The sequence below is a fragment of the Anomaloglossus baeobatrachus genome, chromosome 12 (assembly GCF_048569485.1).
Source record: "Anomaloglossus baeobatrachus isolate aAnoBae1 chromosome 12, aAnoBae1.hap1, whole genome shotgun sequence".
Lineage (NCBI taxonomy): Eukaryota > Metazoa > Chordata > Amphibia > Anura > Aromobatidae > Anomaloglossus > Anomaloglossus baeobatrachus.
The window spans coordinates 119,390,474-119,411,182 of record NC_134364.1 but is presented as its reverse complement, the minus strand read 5'-3'; the positions used below and the strand labels follow the sequence as shown (position 1 = coordinate 119,411,182).

The window sequence follows — 20,709 nt, the reverse complement described above, 5'->3', positions numbered from 1 at the left end:
AACAAAAGTGCCCCACAAACACTGTATGATACGTCACCAGTGCCCTCCACATGCATAGTATGATGACCCTAGGGTAACCCCCTCAACTACCCCAATCAAAGTATAGTGACCCCCAACACAGTATAATCGGCAACTGTGACAACCCCCCCCCCCATAGCCCCAAGTATAATGGCCTCCATACTTTATAAAGGCTCTCACCAGCCCTCCAAACAATATAATGGCACCCACAGCCCACCATACAGTATGATGGACCCCACATGTATAATTGCATATGAATAATGGCAATAAAATAGCCCTCTAAATATCTTATAATGGACCCCACATAGTCCTCCATATAGTCTAATGCACCCCCATAGTCCTCCATATGTTATAATGTACTCCCATAATCCTCCATATAGGATAATGCACTCCCATAGTCCTCCATATTGTTACGTCCTGGTGGTGGATTCACTGGGCCATGCACCGGACTTCCCCAGAGGGGCAACCCGGAGCTAACCCCTATACAGGGACTGTCCGATCACCCCACCGGAGGGCCTAGATGCACGTTAGCCGGAACACTAGGGATACGGGATCAGAGTACTTTAGGGATCTGTACGGGAATGTCTCTGAGTCCAACGAGCACCGTAGGCAGGACAGATGACGGGAACCGGGTACAGATACCGAGTAGTCACAGCCGACGGGGTCCAGATCCAGCGGGACGTGCAGGCTGGAGCTTCCAGGTAAAGTTCAGGTGACGGGTTCAGGCTGACGGGAGATGGTGGGATCCTCAGCAAACAGTCACCGGGACACCTCCTGGGTAATCGGCACTCTGGGACCAGGTCAGGACGGCAGACGGACTCTGCGGAAGAGACAGGGTTAATCTGGGAACAAGACACAGAGGGACCTGAACACCTAGCTATGGGAACACGTTGATCAGGCACCGCCCACATGGAAACGAAGTCCTAATATACCCTGTACCTGAATTTGACGATATCCTGTTTCCGGGACGCTGGCCCTTTAAGAAGAGGTGAGTGAATGCGCATGCGCGAGGCTCGCGTGCCGGAGACCAGGGCAAGAAGCGGTGCAGGAGATGCATGGAGACCAGACAGAGCGTCCTGGGTCACAGGGAGGCGCCGGGACCGGCGGGCAGGAGGCATGGAGGACACAGAGGAGGGAGAGTGAGGAGGGCATCCGCGGGCAGAAGAACCGGGAACCAGAGCGGTGAGTGACAGGCGGCACCGGGACCCAGGGAGCATGACACATATGTTATAATGTACTCCCATAATCCTCCATATAGTATAGTGCACCCCATAGTCCCCCATATATTATAATGCACGTCCTCGATATTGTATAATGCACCTGTCACAGTCTTCCATATAATATAATACATACCCCATAGTCCTCTATATAATAAACCCATAGCCTCATTCAACGTGATCATAGTTCCACAGTAATGTCAACGGACCCCCACTGATCTGGTATAAATGATCTCTTTTAAGGATAGGCCATCAATATAAGAGTACCCCTTTAATATTTTTAGCTTGTACAAAAAAAGACTATATTTTAGGACAATAATCCCACTGGAATATAAAGCTTCAATATCGATGTAAAAAAACACCAAATACAGTAACTTGTTTCAGTTTTGCTTTGAATGTTTAGTTGTTGTTTGTTTGTTTTGGTTGTTGTTGTTGTTTTTTTAAAACTCAATATATTTCTTTATAAACAATAAAATGTATTGAACCATAAAAGGAATATAAGGGACATTATTTTTTTCCTGTAGTACATAAGTAGCGTCCTTATTAATGTCACGCTCCCCGGGTCCTCTGCTCCGCTCCCCGGCTCACCTGCCACGCTCCCCGCTCTCCAGCCTCCATTTGCCGCGCTTCCCAGGCCTCCTGGTCCCCGCTCCCGGCGCCCGTCGGCTTCCCAGCCCCTGGCCGGCTCTGCTGCTTCCTCCTCTCAGCTTCCTGCCCTGGCTTCTGGCACCCGGGCCGCGCGCATGCGCATTAGGGCGCGCGCGCGGTCACTGACCCTTTCTTAAAGGGCCAGTGTCCACTGACAGGAAATGATGCACACAGGTACAGGGTATAAAGGGGATTAATGTCCAAGGGGGCGGGGCCTGTTCTTCGTGTTTCCCAAGCTAGGAGTCAGGTCTCCTTGTGTTCCTGTGAGATACTTACCTCTCTCTCTTTTAGAGCCGATCCTGCATTGCCATCCGGTCCTGCTGTATCTCAAACCCCGAACGCTGCCTATCTACCATCCTGACAGTCCGTACCATCCCGGTTCCCTGCGGTGACCCGCCATCTCGCTCCTACGGTTCCGGACCCCGCCTGACATCATCCCGGCTTCCGAACCTGAGCTCCGTCACCCGGACCACCATCAGTGACCCCGTGGTCCCAGGGACTTCTCCATTGTGTTCTAAGTGCACGGACTGTTCTGCTACCTAAAGTGCTCCGGCTACCAGACTCCGTTCCCTCTTCGGGGAGTTCGGTCCAGTGGATCCACCTCCCGGGTCTGCCCATCCATCTGGCCCTAACAGTAAGAACAGGCCATGGATCCCGCCGAAGCACTAGCGGCCTTGCAAGAGGAACTCCAACGCCAGCGTGAAGTCCAGACCCGCATGCTGAACTTTATGACTTCCGTGGACGCCCGCCTGAACACGCTACAAGCCTCGGTCACATCTTCAGCGCCCGGGTCTCCACTAGTCAATCCACGGCTCCCGCTCTCGTGGCAGCCTCTTCGGATGCTTCCAGACTTCGTTTGGCTTCACCACCCCGGTACGCCGGAGATCCCAAGACCTGCAGGGGGTTTATAAACCAATGCTCCCTTCATTTCACGCAGTTGCCGCATTTGTTTGCCTCCGACCAAGCCAAGGTCGCCTTCATAATGTCTCACCTAGAGGGCGAGGCACTGGCGTGGATGAACCCCTTGTGGGAGAAGGAGGACCCTATGACCAAGAACCTCCAAGAGTTCCTGCAGGCCTTTCGCGGCACCTTTGACGAGCCAGGACGCGCCTCCGCGTCTGCTTCATCTCTTCTCCGGTTACGTCAAGGAACTCTGACGGTGGGTCAATACGCCATCCGTTTCCGCACCTTGGCCTCGGAACTCGGGTGGAATAACGAGGCCCTAACCGCCGCCTTCTGGGAAGGACTCTCAGGTCGAATCAAAGATGAGCTGGCTGGACGTGACGTACCGTCCACCCTGGACGCCCTGATTACCCTAGCGACTCGAGTGGACATTCGCTTTCAGGAGCGGTCCAAAGAGGTGTCCCGTGAGAGACGTCCGGTACGGCATGCCTCTCCTCCACAGAAGCCCGCCGTACTCCAGTCAACGACCTCTGGTGCCTCCGTCCATGAGCCCATGCAGATCGACCGTGTGCGACAGTCTGAACAACGTCGAGCAGAGCGACTCGCCAAGGGTCTCTGCTTCTACTGCGGAGAGGGCACACACCTGCTACGCGCCTGTCCAGAGAGGCCGGGAAACTCCAAAGCCTAGGGTTGGTAGGAGAGGCCACCCTAGGTGCTGGGACTCTCTCAGACCCGGTTACATGGACTGTGCAAGTGACAACGGGAGAGACGCGGTTTACGGCTGAGGCGTACCTCGATTCTGGGGCAGCAGGCAATTTCATCCAGCAGGCCACGGTGGACAAATACCAGGTGCCTTTTACTCCACTCGCCAAACCTCTTGTGATTGCCTCTGTGGATGGGAGACCCCTCTCTGACACCATCTCCTGGTTCACCAAGCCGCTTGAACTGCGTATCGGTGCTCTGCACACCGAGAACATCGCTCTCTACGTCCTCCCTCACATGTCACATCAAATCCTGCTGGGCCTTCCTTGGTTGCGGACACACGAACCTTCAGTCAGCTGGGGCACTGGCGATATCACTCGATGGGGGTCTTCTTGCCATGACACCTGTCTGAAGACCATAAAACCCATCCGGCGACCTCCGGTACCAGAGACCCTACCGGGACTACCCTCAGCCTATTGGTCCTTCGTGGACGTCTTTGATAAGAAGGAGTCAGAGGTACTTCCGCCACATCGTCCTTACGATTGTGCCATTGACCTGCTCCCGGGAACTACACCACCTCGAGGAAGGATATATCCATTGTCTCCAGCCGAAACAAGGGCCATGTCTACATACATCACAGAGAGCCTGGCTAAGGGATTCATTCGGAGATCCTCCTCTCCTGCTGGAGCTGGCTTCTTCTTCGTAAAGAAGAAAGAGGGCGACCTACGACCATGCATAGACTACCGGGGATTGAACCAAATTACCGTAAAAAACAAGTACCCCCTGCCGCTCATCCCCGAATTGTTTGATCGGCTTAGAGGAGCTCGTGTCTTCACCAAGTTGGATCTTCGGGGTGCCTACAACCTGGTCCGTATTCGCTCGGGGGACGAATGGAAGACCGCGTTCAACACTCGTGATGGGCACTATGAATACTGCGTGATGCCCTTCGGCCTGTGTAACGCACCAGCCGTCTTCCAAGAATTAGTGAACGACGTGTTCCGGGACCTTCTCTACGTCTGTGTGGTGGTATACCTGGATGACATCCTTGTCTTCTCTCCGGACCTCCAGACCCACCGAGAGAACGTGCAACTGGTTCTACAAAGACTGAGAGAATCGTCTGTACGCCAAGTACGAGAAGTGTGTCTTCGAACAGTCTTCTCTCCCCTTCCTGGGTTACCTCATCACCGAGACCGGACTGCAGATGGACCCAAAGAAGGTCTCTGCCATTCTCAACTGGCCTCCTCCTTCTGGACTGAAGGCAATCCAACGTTTTCTGGGATTCGCCAATTATTACCGCCAGTTCATTCCTCACTTCTCTGCTCTGACTGCTCCTCTCTCCGCCTTGACCAAGAAGGGGGCTAATCCAAAGGACTGGTCACCTGCGGCCGACGCCGCGTTTGGCTCTCTAAAGCGAGCCTTTGCCTCCTCTCCTGTACTCCACCGTCCAGAGTTAAACCGCCAGTTCACCTTGGAGGTGGATGCCTCCTCCTCAGGAGCCGGAGCAGTGCTCATGCAGAAGTCCTCCTCCGGGAAGATGGTAACTTGCGGTTTCTTCTCCAAGAGCTTCTCCGCCCCTGAACGCAATTACACCATCGGTGATCGAGAGCTATTGGCAGTCAAACTGGCTCTGGAGGAATGGCGCTATCTTCTGGAAGGAGCAGTGTACCCCGTCATTATTTACACGGACCACAAAAACCTGGAATACCTGCGGTCTGCTCAGCGACTGAACCCCCGGCAAGCCAGGTGGTCCTTGTTCTTTGCCCGGTTCGATTTCCAGCTCCATTTCCGACCAGCGGACAAGAATGTACGCGCTGATGCCTTGTCTAGGTCTTTCATGCCCATGGAGCAGGAAGAGGAGACATCCCAACCCATCGTCTGTCCAAGTAAGATTATTCCGGTGGCTCCTGTCACCCTGGCCCAGATACCGCCCGGGAAGACCTATGTCTCTGAGACAGACAGGCATAAAGTGCTACACTGGGGCCATGCCTCGAAAACAGCCGGTCATGCTGGTCAGAAGAGAACATGGAGTGCGATTGTACGTCATTACTGGTGGCCATCCCTTCGCACGGACGTCGCCTCTTTTGTCTCTGCTTGCTCTTCTTGTGCCAGGAACAAGACGCCCAAACACCTGCCATATGGCCGTCTACTGCCTCTGCCCATACCCTCAGTTCCCTGGCAACACATTGCGATGGACTTTATTACGGACTTGCCATTGTCCTCCGGACACACAGTCATATGGGTCGTGGTGGATCGGTTCACTAAAATGGCCCATTTCGTCCCTATGGCTGGACTGCCCTCTGCCCAGAAACTTGCGGACGCCTATATACATCACATCTTCCGCTTGCACGGCTTTCCATCACACATTGTGTCCGACAGAGGAACTCAGTTCACCTCCCGCTTCTGGAGGGCTCTCTGTAAATATCTGGGAGTAACGCTGGACTTTTCTTCTGCCTACCATCCTCAGTCGAACGGCCAAGTGGAACGGGTCAATCAGATATTGACCTCTTTCTTACGTCACTACGTCAACGCCCATCATGACGATTGGTCCACACTTCTTCCTTGGGCTGAATTCTCCCATAATCACCACGTCAGTGAGTCCTCCTCCTGTTCTCCCTTCCATGTCGTCTACGGACTTCAGCCATCTGTCCCATTGCCTGTATCCTCTTCCTCGGACATCCCTGCTGCTGATGCAGTACTCCGTGACTTTACAACCATTTGGGACTCAGTTAAGGCGTCCCTTGCACGTGCATCCCTGCGGATGAAGAGACACGCGGACAAGAGACGTCTGGATCCTCCATGTTTCTCTCCGGGAGATCTCGTCTGGCTTGCTTCCAAGTACGTCCGATTGAAGTTACCATCCTACAAGCTGGGACCTCGCTACATCGGACCATTTAAAGTCATCGGCAAGATCAATGAGGTCTCCTACAAACTGCAGCTTCCGGCCACGATGAGGATACCCAACTCCTTCCACGTCTCCCTGCTCAAGCCGGTTGTCCTTGGTCCCTTCTCCGCTGCTGCCAGTCCGGCTCCTCCTCCTATTGCTGAGGACGACATCTATGCGGTAAGGGATATCATGGCCATGAAGACCGTACGAGGCCGACAGTTCTTCCTGGTGGACTGGGCAGGGTATGGTCCTGAGGATAGGTCCTGGGAGCCCAAGGAGAATGTGGGTACTCCGCTGATCCGTGCCTTCCTGTCCCGGTTGCGGGGAGGGGGGCGTGGGGGGGGTACTGTCACGCTCCCCGGGTCCTCTGCTCCGCTCCCCGGCTCACCTGCCACGCTCCCCGCTCTCCAGCCTCCATTTGCCGCGCTTCCCAGGCCTCCTGGTCCCCGCTCCCGGCGCCCGTCGGCTTCCCAGCCCCTGGCCGGCTCTGCTGCTTCCTCCTCTCAGCTTCCTGCCCTGGCTTCTGGCACCCGGGTCGCGCGCATGCGCATTAGGGCGCGCGCGCGGTCACTGACCCTTTCTTAAAGGGCCAGTGTCCACTGACAGGAAATGATGTACACAGGTACAGGGTATAAAGGGGATTAATGTCCAAGGGGGCGGGGCCTGTTCTTCGTGTTTCCCAAGCTAGGAGTCGGGTCTCCTTGTGTTCCTGTGAGATACTTACCTCTCTCTCTTTTAGAGCCGATTCTGCATTGCCATCCGGTCCTGCTGTATCTCAAACCCCGAACGCTGCCTATCTACCATCCTGACAGTCCGTACCATCCCGGTTCCCTGCGGTGACCCGCCATCTCGCTCCTACGGTTCCGGACCCCGCCTGACATCATCCCGGCTTCCGAACCTGAGCTCCGTCACCCGGACCACCATCAGTGACCCCGTGGTCCCAGGGACTTCTCCATTGTGTTCTAAGTGCACGGACTGTTCTGCTACCTAAAGTGCTCCGGCTACCAGACTCCGTTCCCTCTTCGGGGAGTTCGGTCCAGTGGATCCACCTCCCGGGTCTGCCCATCCATCTGGCCCTAACAATTAATAAAGGTCCTTATTTAAACTATAGAAATATGAAGATGATGTGGTGGTAAAAAAAAAAACAATAAATTGATTTTGTGATAATATATTATAGAAAAAAAAATCACAAATATACCACATCATTTCTGGGAAAGGTAATTAGTGATACCAGGTATTGCCCACTTCCAGGCACTCCCATGGAGTGATTTCTGCAGCTCCCCTCATGCAGCTTCGGTGGCACCTTTACTGTTATTTGTTTACTTTTCTGCAAAGTCACATGTTGTGAACCATTGTGCGAGCTTCAGCCAATCACTGTTCTCATGCTATACATACAGGCCAGAGATTGGCTGCAGCGGTCATGTGGATGTACAGCATGTTTGCATTATAAGGCGGTATTATGTGGGCACTTTATAGTGGTGTTATTTGTACACTGTATGGAGGTATTACTGTATTTTTTTCCCTGCAAAAATTTGTCATAGGTGTATCATAGGTTTTTTGCTTGGTTCTTTAAAAGTGATTCTGACCATGTGACAGGTATGAAGTTTAATGTTAATAAATAACACGGAACACATTATACATGTATTTATGCTTGACAGCTGTATATGAATATGTGCTATTATTTTCTATTGATGTTGTCATTTTGAGAAATCATTGTATGATTGCATTCTTTGCAGGCCAGGCTTCAACTTAGCCACAATTCAAAAAGAGTTTACGCATTCTTCAACTTTGCTCTTTCCTATCTGAGCTCCGCAAATTAGAATGTTTTTTATCTATTTTACTTCCTCATTACTATTAGTTTGTAAAGTCGATGAAATTGTAATCAGTGCAAAAATCTGATAATATTCACATGGTTATTGCTCAGTTTACAACTCAGAGGGGTCTGCCCTGTGGTAGTCATGTGGTAGCATAGAGAGTTCATAGAATTCAGTTTGGCACCCCCTCCTATGCACAGTTTACATGGTTGAGTCGACCTCATGAGACCACCCATATGCAATTTGCACACTTAGAGGTACTTTGAACACTACGACATCGCAGGTGCGATGTCGATGGGGTCAAATCGAAAGTGACGCACAGCCGGCGTCGCAGTCAACATCGTAGTGTGTAAATCGTTTTTGATACGATTAACGAGCGCAAAAGCGTCGAAATCGTATGATCGGTGTAGTGTCGGTCATTTCCCTAATTTCGGAAGGACCGATGTTACGATGTTGTTCCTCGTTCCTGCGGCAGCACACATCGCTGTGTATGAAGCCGCAGGAGCGAGGAACGTCACCTTACCTGCGTCCACCGGCAATGCGGAAGGAAGGAGGTGGGCGGGATGTTTACGTCCCACTCATCTCCGCCCCTCTGCTTCTATTGCCCGCCTGCCGTGTGACGTCGCTGTGACGCCGCACGACCTGCCCCCTTAGGAAGGAGGCGGTTCGCCGGCCAGAGATGTCGCAGGGCAGGTATGTGCGTGTGTGAAGCTGGCGTAGCGATAATATTCACTACGGCAGCTATCACAAGATATCGCAGCTGCGACGGAGGCGGGGACTATCGCGCTCGGCATCGCTACCATCGGCTTGCGATGTCGTAGTGTGCAAAGTACCCCTTAGGGCAGGGTTCCCCAACTCCAGTCCTCAAGGCCCACCAACAGTGCATGTTTTCAGGATTTCCTTAGCATTGCACTGCTGTTGGAACCAGCACCTGGGCAGGTAATTACATTAACACCTGTGCAATACTAAGGAAATCCCAAAAACCTGCACTGTTGGTGGGCCTTGAGGACTGGAGTTGGGGACCTCTGCCTTAGGGTACGGTACCACTTGCGTATGACTCCTGCGAGTCTTGCATCAGTATCAGCCAGCACGGCGCACACTCTCCAGACACGATCACCTCAGCTGCATGGAAATACATGCAGCCAACCCGCTCCTGTCAGGAGAGTGTGCGCCGTGCCGGGTGATACTGATGCAAGACTCGCACGAGTCATACGCAAGTGGAATCATACCCTTAGTCACATGCCAACGAGCTGCTCTTCCTAATTCTCTCAATGTTCAGGGAAAAACTACATCATAGTTCAACTTCATAGAGAAAAGCAGGAAAAGAGGCCAGTTGTCAAGTGACCGTATATATGGAAATAGCATGAGTGGTTATGTGATGACTGCTGGTACCAGAAAGCAGAGCTGAAACCTTACAGTGAGTATATTACACTCTTAAGATTTTTCATGTGTGTTGCCCAGGGAATGGGGTACTCAGTCCCAGGAGGTTTACCACTGGGGAATATCACTTTGGTGGCCGTTGCCCGGTCCCGTGCCCTGGGGGCTTTTTAATGGGGAGTATTTACAGGGGAGATTAAAGTCATTGGTGTGACGCCACCTGCGGGTTGCGGTTAATAGGGTGGAGCCGCTGCTGCTGAGTTGGTTACCCCTAGAGCTGGTGGTGATGGCAGCTGTGGTGATAGGCCCTCCGCAGGTAGGGCTGAGCCTGGGGGTTTGTATAATAGAGACTTTCACCGGTAATAAAGGAGGCCACACCATGGTTGTAGTTAACAGTCTCTACTCACTCTTGACCCTCAGACGGGCGGTTCAGGTCCCTATAGTTCCAGTGCCAGTCGATGACTCGGTTGCTCTGTCCCCGGCACTCTCAGTGTGGTTGGGTCCCCATAGCTTCATGTGGTTTGGGGCCCAACTGTCCCTTGTTGTGGCAGTCTCCTTGTCCGTACGGCGGGCAGTGTGGACCCTGGAGGGCTGGTTTGTGTCCCGAACCCTGATCCTTGCTTTACTGCTGGTGTCACTGGATCTGTGGGTCAGTAAGGTCCGTGAAGGTCCCCTCACTGTGCAGATATTTGCGAGGCCATCTGAAACCCGCCCTGGCGACCACTCTCCTGTGCCCCTGGGTCACTACACGACCCAGCTCTCAGGCACCTCTTTCAACTTTCACTCTCTACTCTGTACTAACTGTCCCCTCCCACCAGGTTGTCTAGTCCCTCTGGTCTGGCTCCGCCCTCTAGGTGGCCATGCCCTTGTGTCCAACTAGCCAATGACCCCTGGTGTGGAGTGGAAACTGGGATTTTGGTGTGTTTAGGTGTTACTGGCACTGGTGTTCCAGGTTCCTGGGGATACGCCCTGCATCCTGGTGAGGATGCGCTACCTAGTAGTGCTCTGTGTGGCTCAGGGGTGCTACACATGCTACAGTGCTGCATTTTTATAATACATCCCCCTAACAAACAGTAAGTACAGATGTAGTAATTAACTTATATTATGGATTGTTACATGTTTACAGGATCAGAACCAATAATAGCACAGGAATACATCACCAGAACCACTATCAGTACATGGACACATCACCAGAATCACCATCAGTACATGGATAAAACACTAGAAACACCATCAGTACAAGAGTACATCACTACAAGCACCATCAGAACAGAAATGCAGTATCACCATCAGTGCAAGAATACATCACCAGAACCATCATTATTACATAGATCTATCACCAAGCTTAGTACAACGATCAATTGTATTGTCATAAGAGCCCCGTATACAATTGTATCACATGAACCTACAACTCCCTGTATGTCCTCAACAATAGCAAAGAGATATGGGGAGTTGTTATTAGTTATCATCGGAATATAGACCCTACGTTAGTATCACAAAAAAACAATCATCCAGGTACCTTGTAGGTGACATCTTATTATTATTGAGAGAGTTGGGGATCCAGTGTGTCCAATATCCGACTGACGATCCTTTTGTTCTCCCATATATAAGTCAATGCCAAACCTGTCTGTTGTCAGCTCTCATCGAGAACACCGGAGCACTCGGGAAAACGTGAGATGGTCTGGATGGCGTCCCGGACAATCCCTTTAAATATATATTTTATTAAAAAAAAATTTCAATGTCTATAACCTACAGTATATAAAATGACTAACAGACCAGTATTTTGTTTCTCCAATAAAAGTAACTCGTACGCTCTGCTAGCAATCAAAATTACATGTTTGCGCTACATGTCCTTTAACAGGAGGAGCTGCGGGATGAAGCTGCAGAGCCCGACATTGATATTGATGATCTACTGGATCTTTCATTTGAGGAGAAAAAATCTAGACTTCAGGTATTGGATCTACAGTTTATTTAAAAAAAAACAAAAAACAAATTATATATTTATATTATAATTCCCAGATCCAAATTATTTTAGTAATAATGCTATGCAATTATTCCCATCGTCATAGATGGATATTATATTATGGGATAGTGCCTGCAAAGACTAGCACTTTTGCAATTTACTGCTAATTAAAATTTGCAGCTGTTCTTGAGATATTTACACTTTTTGTTTTGTTTACCGTTTGTTGCCTAGGAGACCGACCACCTTCCAACTGATGCTGGCAGGGATTAGGAGCTGATAGAGTGCTGCAGCAAATCTGGTCAGCTTCCAGCTTAATAGAAATAGAACACGTTTGGCCACCCCTGCTACACAGCGGCGGTGGTCGGTCTCCTAGACGACAAGCTGTAAACAAAAGTATTACTATCTGTAAAACGGCTGGAAATTTTAATAAGCAATACATTGCAAAATTGCTTTTATTTACAGGCTCTATTTGGAAATACCTACAGTGCCTTGTAAAAGTATTCGGCCCCTTTGAATTTTTCAACCTTTTCCCACATTTCAGGCTCAAACATAAAGATAAAAATGTTAATGTTCTGGTGAAGAATCAACAGCAAGTGACACAATTGTGAAGATGAAGGAAATTTATTGCTTATTTTAAACTGTAAAAAATAATAAACTGAAAATTGGGGCGTGCAATATTATTCATCCCCTTTACTTTCAGTGCAGCAAACTCACTCCAGAAGTTGATTGAGGATCTGTGAATAATCTAATGTTGTCCTAAATGACTGATGATGATAAATATAAGCCCCTGTGTGTAATCAAGTCTCTGTATAAATGCCCCTGCTCTGTGATAGACTCAGTGTTCTGTGTAAAGCAGAGGGCATCATGAAGACCAAGGAACACAACAGGCAGGTCCATGATACTGTTGTGGAGAAGTTTAAAGCCGGATTTGGTTACAAAAAAGATTTCCACAACTTTAAACATCCCAAGAAGCACTGTGCAAGCGATCACATTGAAATGGAAGGAGTATCATACCACTGCAAATCTACCAAGACCCGGCCGTCCATCCAAACTGTCATCTCACACAAGGAGAAGACTGATCAGAGATGCAGCCAAGAGGCCCATGATCACTCTGGATGATCTGCAGAGATCTACAGCTGAGGTGGGAGAGTCTGTCCATAGGACAATAATCAGCCGTACACTGCACAAATCTGGCCTTTATGGAAGAGCGGCAAGAAGAAAGCCATTTCTCAAAGATATCCATAAAATGTGTCATTTAAAGTCTGCAACAAGCCACCTGGAGACACCAAACATGTGGAAGAAGGTGCTCTGCTCAGATGAAACCAAAATCGAACTATTTGGGCACAATGCCAAATGATATGTTTGGTGTAAAAGCAACACAGCTCATCACCCTGAACACACCATCCCCACTGTCAAACATGGTGGTGGCAGCATCATGGTTTGGGCCTGCTTTTCTTCAGCAGGGACAGGGAAGATGGTTAAAATTGATGGGAAGATGGATGGTGCCAAATACAGGACCATTCTTGAAGAAAACCTGTTGGAGTCTGCAAAAGACCTGAGACTGGGAAGGAGATTTGTCTTCCAACAAAACAATGATCCCAAACATAAAGCAAAATCTACAATGGAATGGTTCACAAATAACCGTATCCAGGTGTTAGAATGGCCAAATCACAGTCCAGACCTGAACCCAATCGAGAATCTGTGGAAAGAGCTGAAAACTGCTGTTCACAAACGCCTCCATCCAACCTCACTCAGCTCCAGCTGTTTACACAGGAAGAATGGGCGAGAATTTCAGTCTCTCCATGTGCAAAACTGATAGAGACATACTGTACTATTATTATTATTTATTATAGCGCCATTTATTCCATGGCGCTTTACATGTGAAAAGGGTATACATAATAGGGGCAAGTACAATAATCATAAACAATACAAGGCACAGACTGGTACAGGAGGATAGAGGTCCCTGCCTGCGAGGGCTCACAGTCTACAAGGGATAGGTCAGGATACAGTAGGTGAGGGTAGAGCTGATTGTGCGGCGCTGTATCAGACTGAGGGTTATGGCAGGTTGTAGGCTTGTCGGAAGAGGTGGGTCTTCAGGTTCCTTATGAAGCTTGTCAAGGTAGGAGAGAGTCTGATGTGTTGTGGCAGAGCATACCCCAAGCGACTTGTGCTGTAATCGCAGCAAAAGGTGGCGCTACACAGTATTAACTTAAAGGGGGTGAATAATATTGCACGCCCCAATTTTCAGTTATTTATTTTTTATAAAAGTTTAAAATAAGCAATAAATTTAATTAAACTTCACAATTGTGTCCACTTGTTGATTCTTCACCAGAACATTAACGTTTTTTTATCTTTATGTTTGAAGCCTGAAATGTGGGAGAAGGTTGAAAAATTCAAGGGGGTCGAATACATTCACAAAGCACTGTATATATTAAAATGGGAATTGACTTTTTAAGGGGGTTTTCCGGCTACTCACTCTCCCTGGGTCCATGTCACATAGCGTTTTGCACAAACTTTGCTGACTGTCATGGTGGCATTGGGTTCTGCTCAATTCTGACACTCCACCCAAAGATTTCTCTGAAATCTTGGATCAACACAGGCAGACTCGGGCATCGACCTGCTGTCTGCTGATTCACAGGCAGGCTAGCAAGAGTTCATGTCTGGCAGTCTACTTGTTACTTTAATCATATGTTGTGGGGGAAACCTATTGTCATGACCATGCTCTGCATCGTCCACCGTCCTGCAGAGCCAGTTTCTAGCAGAGCTGACTTACCCTTTTTGTCCCCTCCGGGTTTTCGGCCTATCCCTGACCCATGGGTGGGTTCCTCCAGACCTCGATTTGGACCCCCTCTGCTTTATTACGGAGCCGTGGCTGCTGCGCTGCCAGTGATATTTCCAGTTTTGGCAAGTACCCGGCTCTGATCTGCTTGTGTCTTCCCTGATCCTGTCCCGCTACTGCTCCCCTCCTCTGTCTCTCCTGACTTCCTCCCTCTGCCCGTGTTTGCATTCCCTGACCTCCCCCGTGACCCCCTCCATCTCATCCCCTAATTCTGTTCTGCTCTTCCCGGTGTTCTGTCCTACTCCCTCCATTTACCTCCCTCTGTGTTACCCACCTTCTCCTCTCATTCCCATCCCGCTTATTTAGTTAATCCCTTCCTACTGACTGACTCCCTTTGTGTACCAACTTTGGCTTGTGCTTTGACTCTGTCTCGGTTTTTCCGTTTGTCCTAATGTTATGACACGCCCGCACCGGGGCCTGGGTGACTGGTTATCAGATCACGGGTCTGGCTCCGGCACGCCGCGGTAGCGTGGCCCGGTTCCATGACCCCGACGGTGTTGTTTAGGGAATAGGAAGGGGATGAGACAGTTTATTCATGACGCCACCTGTGGTATGTGTGTTGCCCACCTGCAGCGGTCGCCCCAGGGACATCGATCCACCTTCAGGGACTCCACGGGGTCTCCACCTCTTGGGTATTTCTGGCAACAGGTATGTCAGTGTTATATGTAGGAGTCGTGACGCCACTCACGGTGTGCGGTCAGGGATATGGGTGACCGCCACTGCAGGTTTAAATGAGCGTCTGGGGCTGATGGAGTCTGCAGTCTGATGGTATAGCCTCCCGTGAGTGAGGCTGGCACAAGGGGATCGGGTGTGTGGAACAACAGGTCCCAGAATAACTCAGTCTCAGTCCAAGATGTCTTTCAACTGTTCTTTACTCACTTTTTGATGGTATTGTGAGGTAACCCGGGCGATGCGGAGATAAACCAGGTGGAACCAGGTATCCTTTAGGCCGGTCTAAGGGTAATCGTTAACTCGCCTTCCTAGCACTTCTTGTTTCGGATAACCCCTGACTTGAAGTACCGTGGGATTCATCCAGGGAAGTCGCTACTGCCTTTTCTCCCCTTTTTGGATCGTTTGCCGGCAGCGTGGACCAAGGGAGATGGCTCCAGGCTCGATCCCCCTTATGGTCCCCCTCGTTGCTGCTGAGGCTCAGACTCTAGTTGGTTGGTGAGGTTCTTGTAGTTCCCCTCACCGGCAAGTTTAGCAGATCAATTAATAGACGTCTACTCTAGGGACCTGTTCCCCGTGCGTGCCTAGTCACCAGGATTCCCTGTACTCGACCACCTCTCTTCAGGTGTCTTTCTGACTGACTTGCTGATGACCGTTCTCCCCCGCTAACGACTACTTCACGTGCAGGGTTTTACTAGCGTGTTCGCGCGCGTCCCTCTCTCAGGCCACACTTTGCGCTTCTGCACTACCAGACTGGCTAGCTCCTCCTACTTTCCTGACAGCCACTGCAACTTAGCTTCCAGCCCCTCCCCTACACCCCTAGATGAGATGTGGAGGCAAGCCCCCTCTTGGGTCTGCCCAAGGGTCCCCTATAAGGTGTGGGAGACCTGGTTGCTATGTGTCTGTGCGTACACACCCTATTCCAGCCTTTGGATTACCTGAAAGTAATGACCCTGCAGGGCTGCAGTACTCAGTGGCGCCTGACCAGGTCAGGGGCGCCACATTTACGGCAAGTTAGGTGCTGCCGCTGCAAGATGGGGCTCCCCGGGGCAGATGGTGACGCAGCTTAGATGATGTAGCTCTCCACATGTAGAGCTGAACCCCAGGGCGGATGGGAGTAGTAGTCAGTGATGGCGGGGGCTGCAGGGCCGGAGGCGCAGGTGAATAACGGAGCGACACAGGGATGCAGTTTCAAGGTTTTTACTCACTGTAGCAGGTTCCAAGGTAACACAACATGCCAGTGACCGCCCTTGGAGTGCCAAGATTCACTGTGATGGGCTCCAGCCGATCCCAGATAGTTCGGAGGTCTTGTCCGGTGCACCTTTCTTAAGTGTACCTTCCCTGGTCGTCTTCCTGCGCTTGCTTCGCCCTCCTGCCTTGCGCCCTTGCTCACTGAACCCTGTGCCAGTGCCCGTGGACTCTGTTGGGTGGCGTGAAACTCTATCCCTTGGTCCTTTAGGGTCACCTTCCAGTGAATTTGTGTGCGGATGTGGCTTCAGTGCTTGCTGTCACCTCAGCCGCTGGTTTTCCTAGTGGAGTACGTAGGTTCTTCTCCTCTAGCCCAGGGACCAGTCCCCGAGTTGCGGCCAAGTCCTTCCACCTGTAATTCTATGTGGAACAAGTCCACGGGAAGATGTTGCACTTCCCATGGTCTTCATGGACCCCTTCTGTCTGTGCCCGGACCGAGTGGTACCAGCTCCAGGCCTTGGGTCTTTGCTCCTCCACTGCTCCTCTCTCCTCCTTCTTCCTCCACACTCCACACAAACTGAATGTTCCCACTCTAAAAAAAACTCCACCCCGGCCTGGCTTCGGGTATAATCACTCCCTTGCCATGTTTGATGAGGTGTTTCGGAGTGAGGTTGTTGTTCTTTGCATGAACCTGTGGTGACCTCCTCCATACCCAGGATGGAATACCACACCTTTGGATAAGGTGCAGTACCTCTGTGGCGACTGAAGCCTCAGGAGCGTCACACTTACCTTTCAGTGCATCGACCTCGGCCTGTTTGATTACTCTCCCCTAGGTTCTGCGCCACCTAGGGTTTTCTTCTATTAGATCCTATCTGGTTGTGCTTGGGCGACACCTGGTGGTTCAGCCCTGAACTGCATCAGTTTAGCATCACACCTATCACATCTGCTCTCCTCCTATTTATGCTGGTAGAATCATTGTACCCACGCCTGCTATAGTTTATTCTATTATGGTCTGTGCGGTGTGGTGTCACATACTCTCTGTTGAAAGTTGTGCTTATTGTTTTTTTTGCAATTGTGGAGTTTACACTTGTTGTTTTGTACTTTCTGAATCTCTTATTGTCTTTACCTTTGTGTGTGTGCGTGCTGAGTGATAGAGATTTAGTTTTCCCTTGCCTGTCTTTATCTGTGGGTTTCTACACACTACTTCCCTTTCAAGAGCAGGGTCAGGAAGGAGACTCAGACATCTCCACCTTTAGGAGTATCCCTGAGATTAGGGATAACATAAGTTCCCATAGTTTGAGGAACAGCTTAGCAGCCCCGGTTGCCGGCTATCCCATAGTCATTGTGACAGCCCAGTGCTGAATCTCTGCTGCTGTTCCTGATGTTTATCACCTGCAGCGCTGACATCATGACAGTTCTGCGGCCAATAACTTAGCGACTCTGCCCGAGTAGACGGCACTAGCCGCTTACCCGACTGATTGGCTGTCGACATGATGTCAGCGCTGCAGACAATAACAGGAGCATTGTTCTTTTTTATATCTGTCTTCTCAATAGTTCTTATTTTTATCCTCAGGACATCCTTCAGGAGTGTACCAGACCCACAGAAGTGAGTAACACCGCCATCAGCATGCAAAGTAATATTACAGCACTGCAATTTGCTATCAACATATTACATCACATTTCAATTAATTGTGATGGGATTTTAGGATCACCACCAATTTGCAGAAGGATAGAGCTTGTTGCGGCACTTTTTATGCAATACATAATATACCTATGACCAAATACCGTTTCCTATGGTAATAAAGGCAATGAATCTGTAACAATCAGAAGATAAACAGATGATCCACTTGGGATCTGATGGTTTTTTTTGTGCACCAATCGGCTTGAATAGGCAACTCATCCATTGACATTTAGTCCATGTTAAAAAAATTGCCATCGGAAAAGCCAAATTAAATTACATTGCTGCAAATACTGTCAGTTTAAAGTTCCACTTTTTCACGGACCATGTGAACGAAGCCTTACCTGCCTGGAAAAAAAGGTGATAGGAAATCTTTGCTAATACTCAATAGAACGGAGGACCCCACGGGGCAATGATCTGAGTATTATTTGTATTTTGCCTATTGGATTTTTACGCTGCCGTCACATTACCTGATTTGCAATTTTCCAATATTTGGAGAAAACGTTGCGATTCTATGATACGTTGATGGCAGCAAAAAAATAATGCAACATGTGAATGCAGCCTTAAAGATGTATTAAGCTGCACCAACAATCAGCAAACATCCAAGCGCAGTTGTTAGAGGGAGTCTGTCAGCACAGAATGACTGTACAAACTAAGCACAGGCACTCGGTGCACCCTTGGTGTGGCTAAATATTTAAGTGCACCTTCCCACCTGCTTGTTTTCCCTCTATCTCCATCCTCTCCTCTTTGATTGACAGCTCTGGCCTCATAGAGTCAGAGAAGGGCGGTGTAACGCCTGCCTGGATCAACAGACTCAGGGGGAATGTAATGGACAGACTAGAGGGAAGCCACTCACCAAGCAGGACCCCCAGAACCCTGAAACCCTTTAACCCCTATACAGGGATTTGGAATTACACAGGGCCCTGGAGATCACTACCTGTGGAAGGCTGCAGTCCGATGAGAGTAGTCACCAGGCAGGGTCAAACCAGGAATAGCAGAACAGGGACAGAATCAGCAGGCAAGGACGTAATCAGAAAACGGAGCAGAGGTCAAATCCGGATCGGGCAGCGAGGTACAAAAACAGCAGGCAGAAGGGTAGTCAGAAAACACGCAGAAGTCAGCACACAGGAATCACAAAACAGAATAGGGCGGACCAGGAGCCAGGAAATCAGAACTATCTCTGGCAGTGGTCAGCAGACAGGAGGGGGAATAAGAAGGGTGTGGTGTCTCATTGGCTGTAGCTGAACGCTGGCAACTTCAGCTGGAAGACACACGCCACCCACAGTCAGCCAGTGGTACTGCAGATCCCATGATAACCCAGCCCAGTGGATGATCGGAGCCTGCGCCCACCGGTGCCGCTGGCATCGACTCCTCTCCCATCACCAGCACCATCCACGGCAGGAACACGGCGTCGCCTGGTGATCGGAGCAGAAGTCGCTGGAGCGGACTCCGGTGGTGACGTAAAGGCGGAGATAGATGGAAAACAAGCAGGTGGGAAGGTGCACTTAAAATATTTAGCCACACCAAGGGTGCACCAAACGCCTGTGCTTGGTTTGAACAGTCATTTCTGTGCCGACAGAGTCCCTTAATAAAATAACTACCCAACAAGCAAAATGCTCGGTTATTGGGTGATTGGATTGTTTAAGCCAGCAGAAAAATTATCGGTATGGGCTGAAAACAATACAGTATGGGGTCTCCAAACAATTGTTCTGTTAGAGTTGGTACAAATGGATTCGCAAGACCCTGGCACATCAATAAATTTGTTATGGCTAGACAGGAACCACCTCTGCCTAACGGTATTTCCATCTCTTCTTTTAACCTGGCCTGGCGGGATGTCATCTTTGTGGCATGATGCACAGGTGACGTTGTGCCGGGCCGGGTAATCAAATGTGATGTCAAACTACCGCTAGGGGGTGCTGAGACTCAGGTAGAAAGAGAACTCCTGAGTGCAGTAAGACAGAAGCCCACAAGAGATCCCTAAAATTAGAGTAGGGATAGTGATTAGTCAGGGTCAATGCCGGGATGTCGCATCTGAACCGAGGAGAAAACAAGCCAAAGTCAAAGATCAGAGCCAAGGTTGGATACCGGGAGAGCAAGTAAGCACATGGGAGGGAGGAGAAGACACAGGACAGGAGACCGGAGTCCAGAAGACGGGAGGGTGGAGGTAAGGTCAGGAAGGAGGGATGGAGTTCAGGACAGGCAGGAGGGACCGAGGTCAGGACAGGCCAGGGAAACAGAGGTCAGGTCAGGTTGGGTTTAGGGACGAAACTCGGGAAGAACAATACCAGGTAGCAGAACAAGAAACAGAGCTTCTCTCAGGAACAGTGCACGCAGCAGAGCCGAAAATATCACTGGCGGTGTCCCGGAGGTAGCAGCACCAAGATATGGCGGTGCGACCCCCAGAACGAGGCCAGAACAAACAGGCCCTCCTCAAGGGACCTAAATCCCGGAGGCAGGACAGAGCCATACATGAATCATGACACGTGAGCCGCAGATGCCATCAAGAAGTGGTCTTCAGGGCTCCCGTGCAGTGCCAACAGATTACAGATGTGGCTAATTGACCGGGTGTCGCACCAACTCTTTTCTGCTCCCATCGGGAATTTGTTGACTTCCAGTAAATGATCACCTATCGACCGTTTTATAATCGATCGGCGTTTCTTAACGGCCCTTACTGAACAAAACTTTCTTTGTCGATTAATGTATGATAAAAAAAATGCTAAATCCAGTTTTCCATTTCAGGAATTTACGTTGGAGCTGCTGGAGCGTCTAAAAGGATTGCGGAAACTCTCAGACTTACAGCACAAATGAC

General features: G+C 50.1%; 1 protein-coding gene across 1 annotated transcript in view; it reads left to right on the top strand.

Moving 5' to 3' along the window:
* The window catches only part of PPP1R14D (protein phosphatase 1 regulatory inhibitor subunit 14D), a 28,692-nt gene that overhangs the window by 7,091 nt on the left and 892 nt on the right, over positions 1-20,709 (top strand). The window contains exons 2-4 of the mRNA XM_075330218.1: positions 11,425-11,514; positions 17,796-17,828; positions 20,640-20,709. The exon at positions 20,640-20,709 is cut by the window's right edge and continues 892 nt beyond it. Of these exons, the coding sequence (XP_075186333.1) occupies positions 11,425-11,514; positions 17,796-17,828; positions 20,640-20,708 (192 nt within the window). The 3' untranslated portion in view covers position 20,709. The remainder of the gene's footprint in view (positions 1-11,424; positions 11,515-17,795; positions 17,829-20,639) is intronic.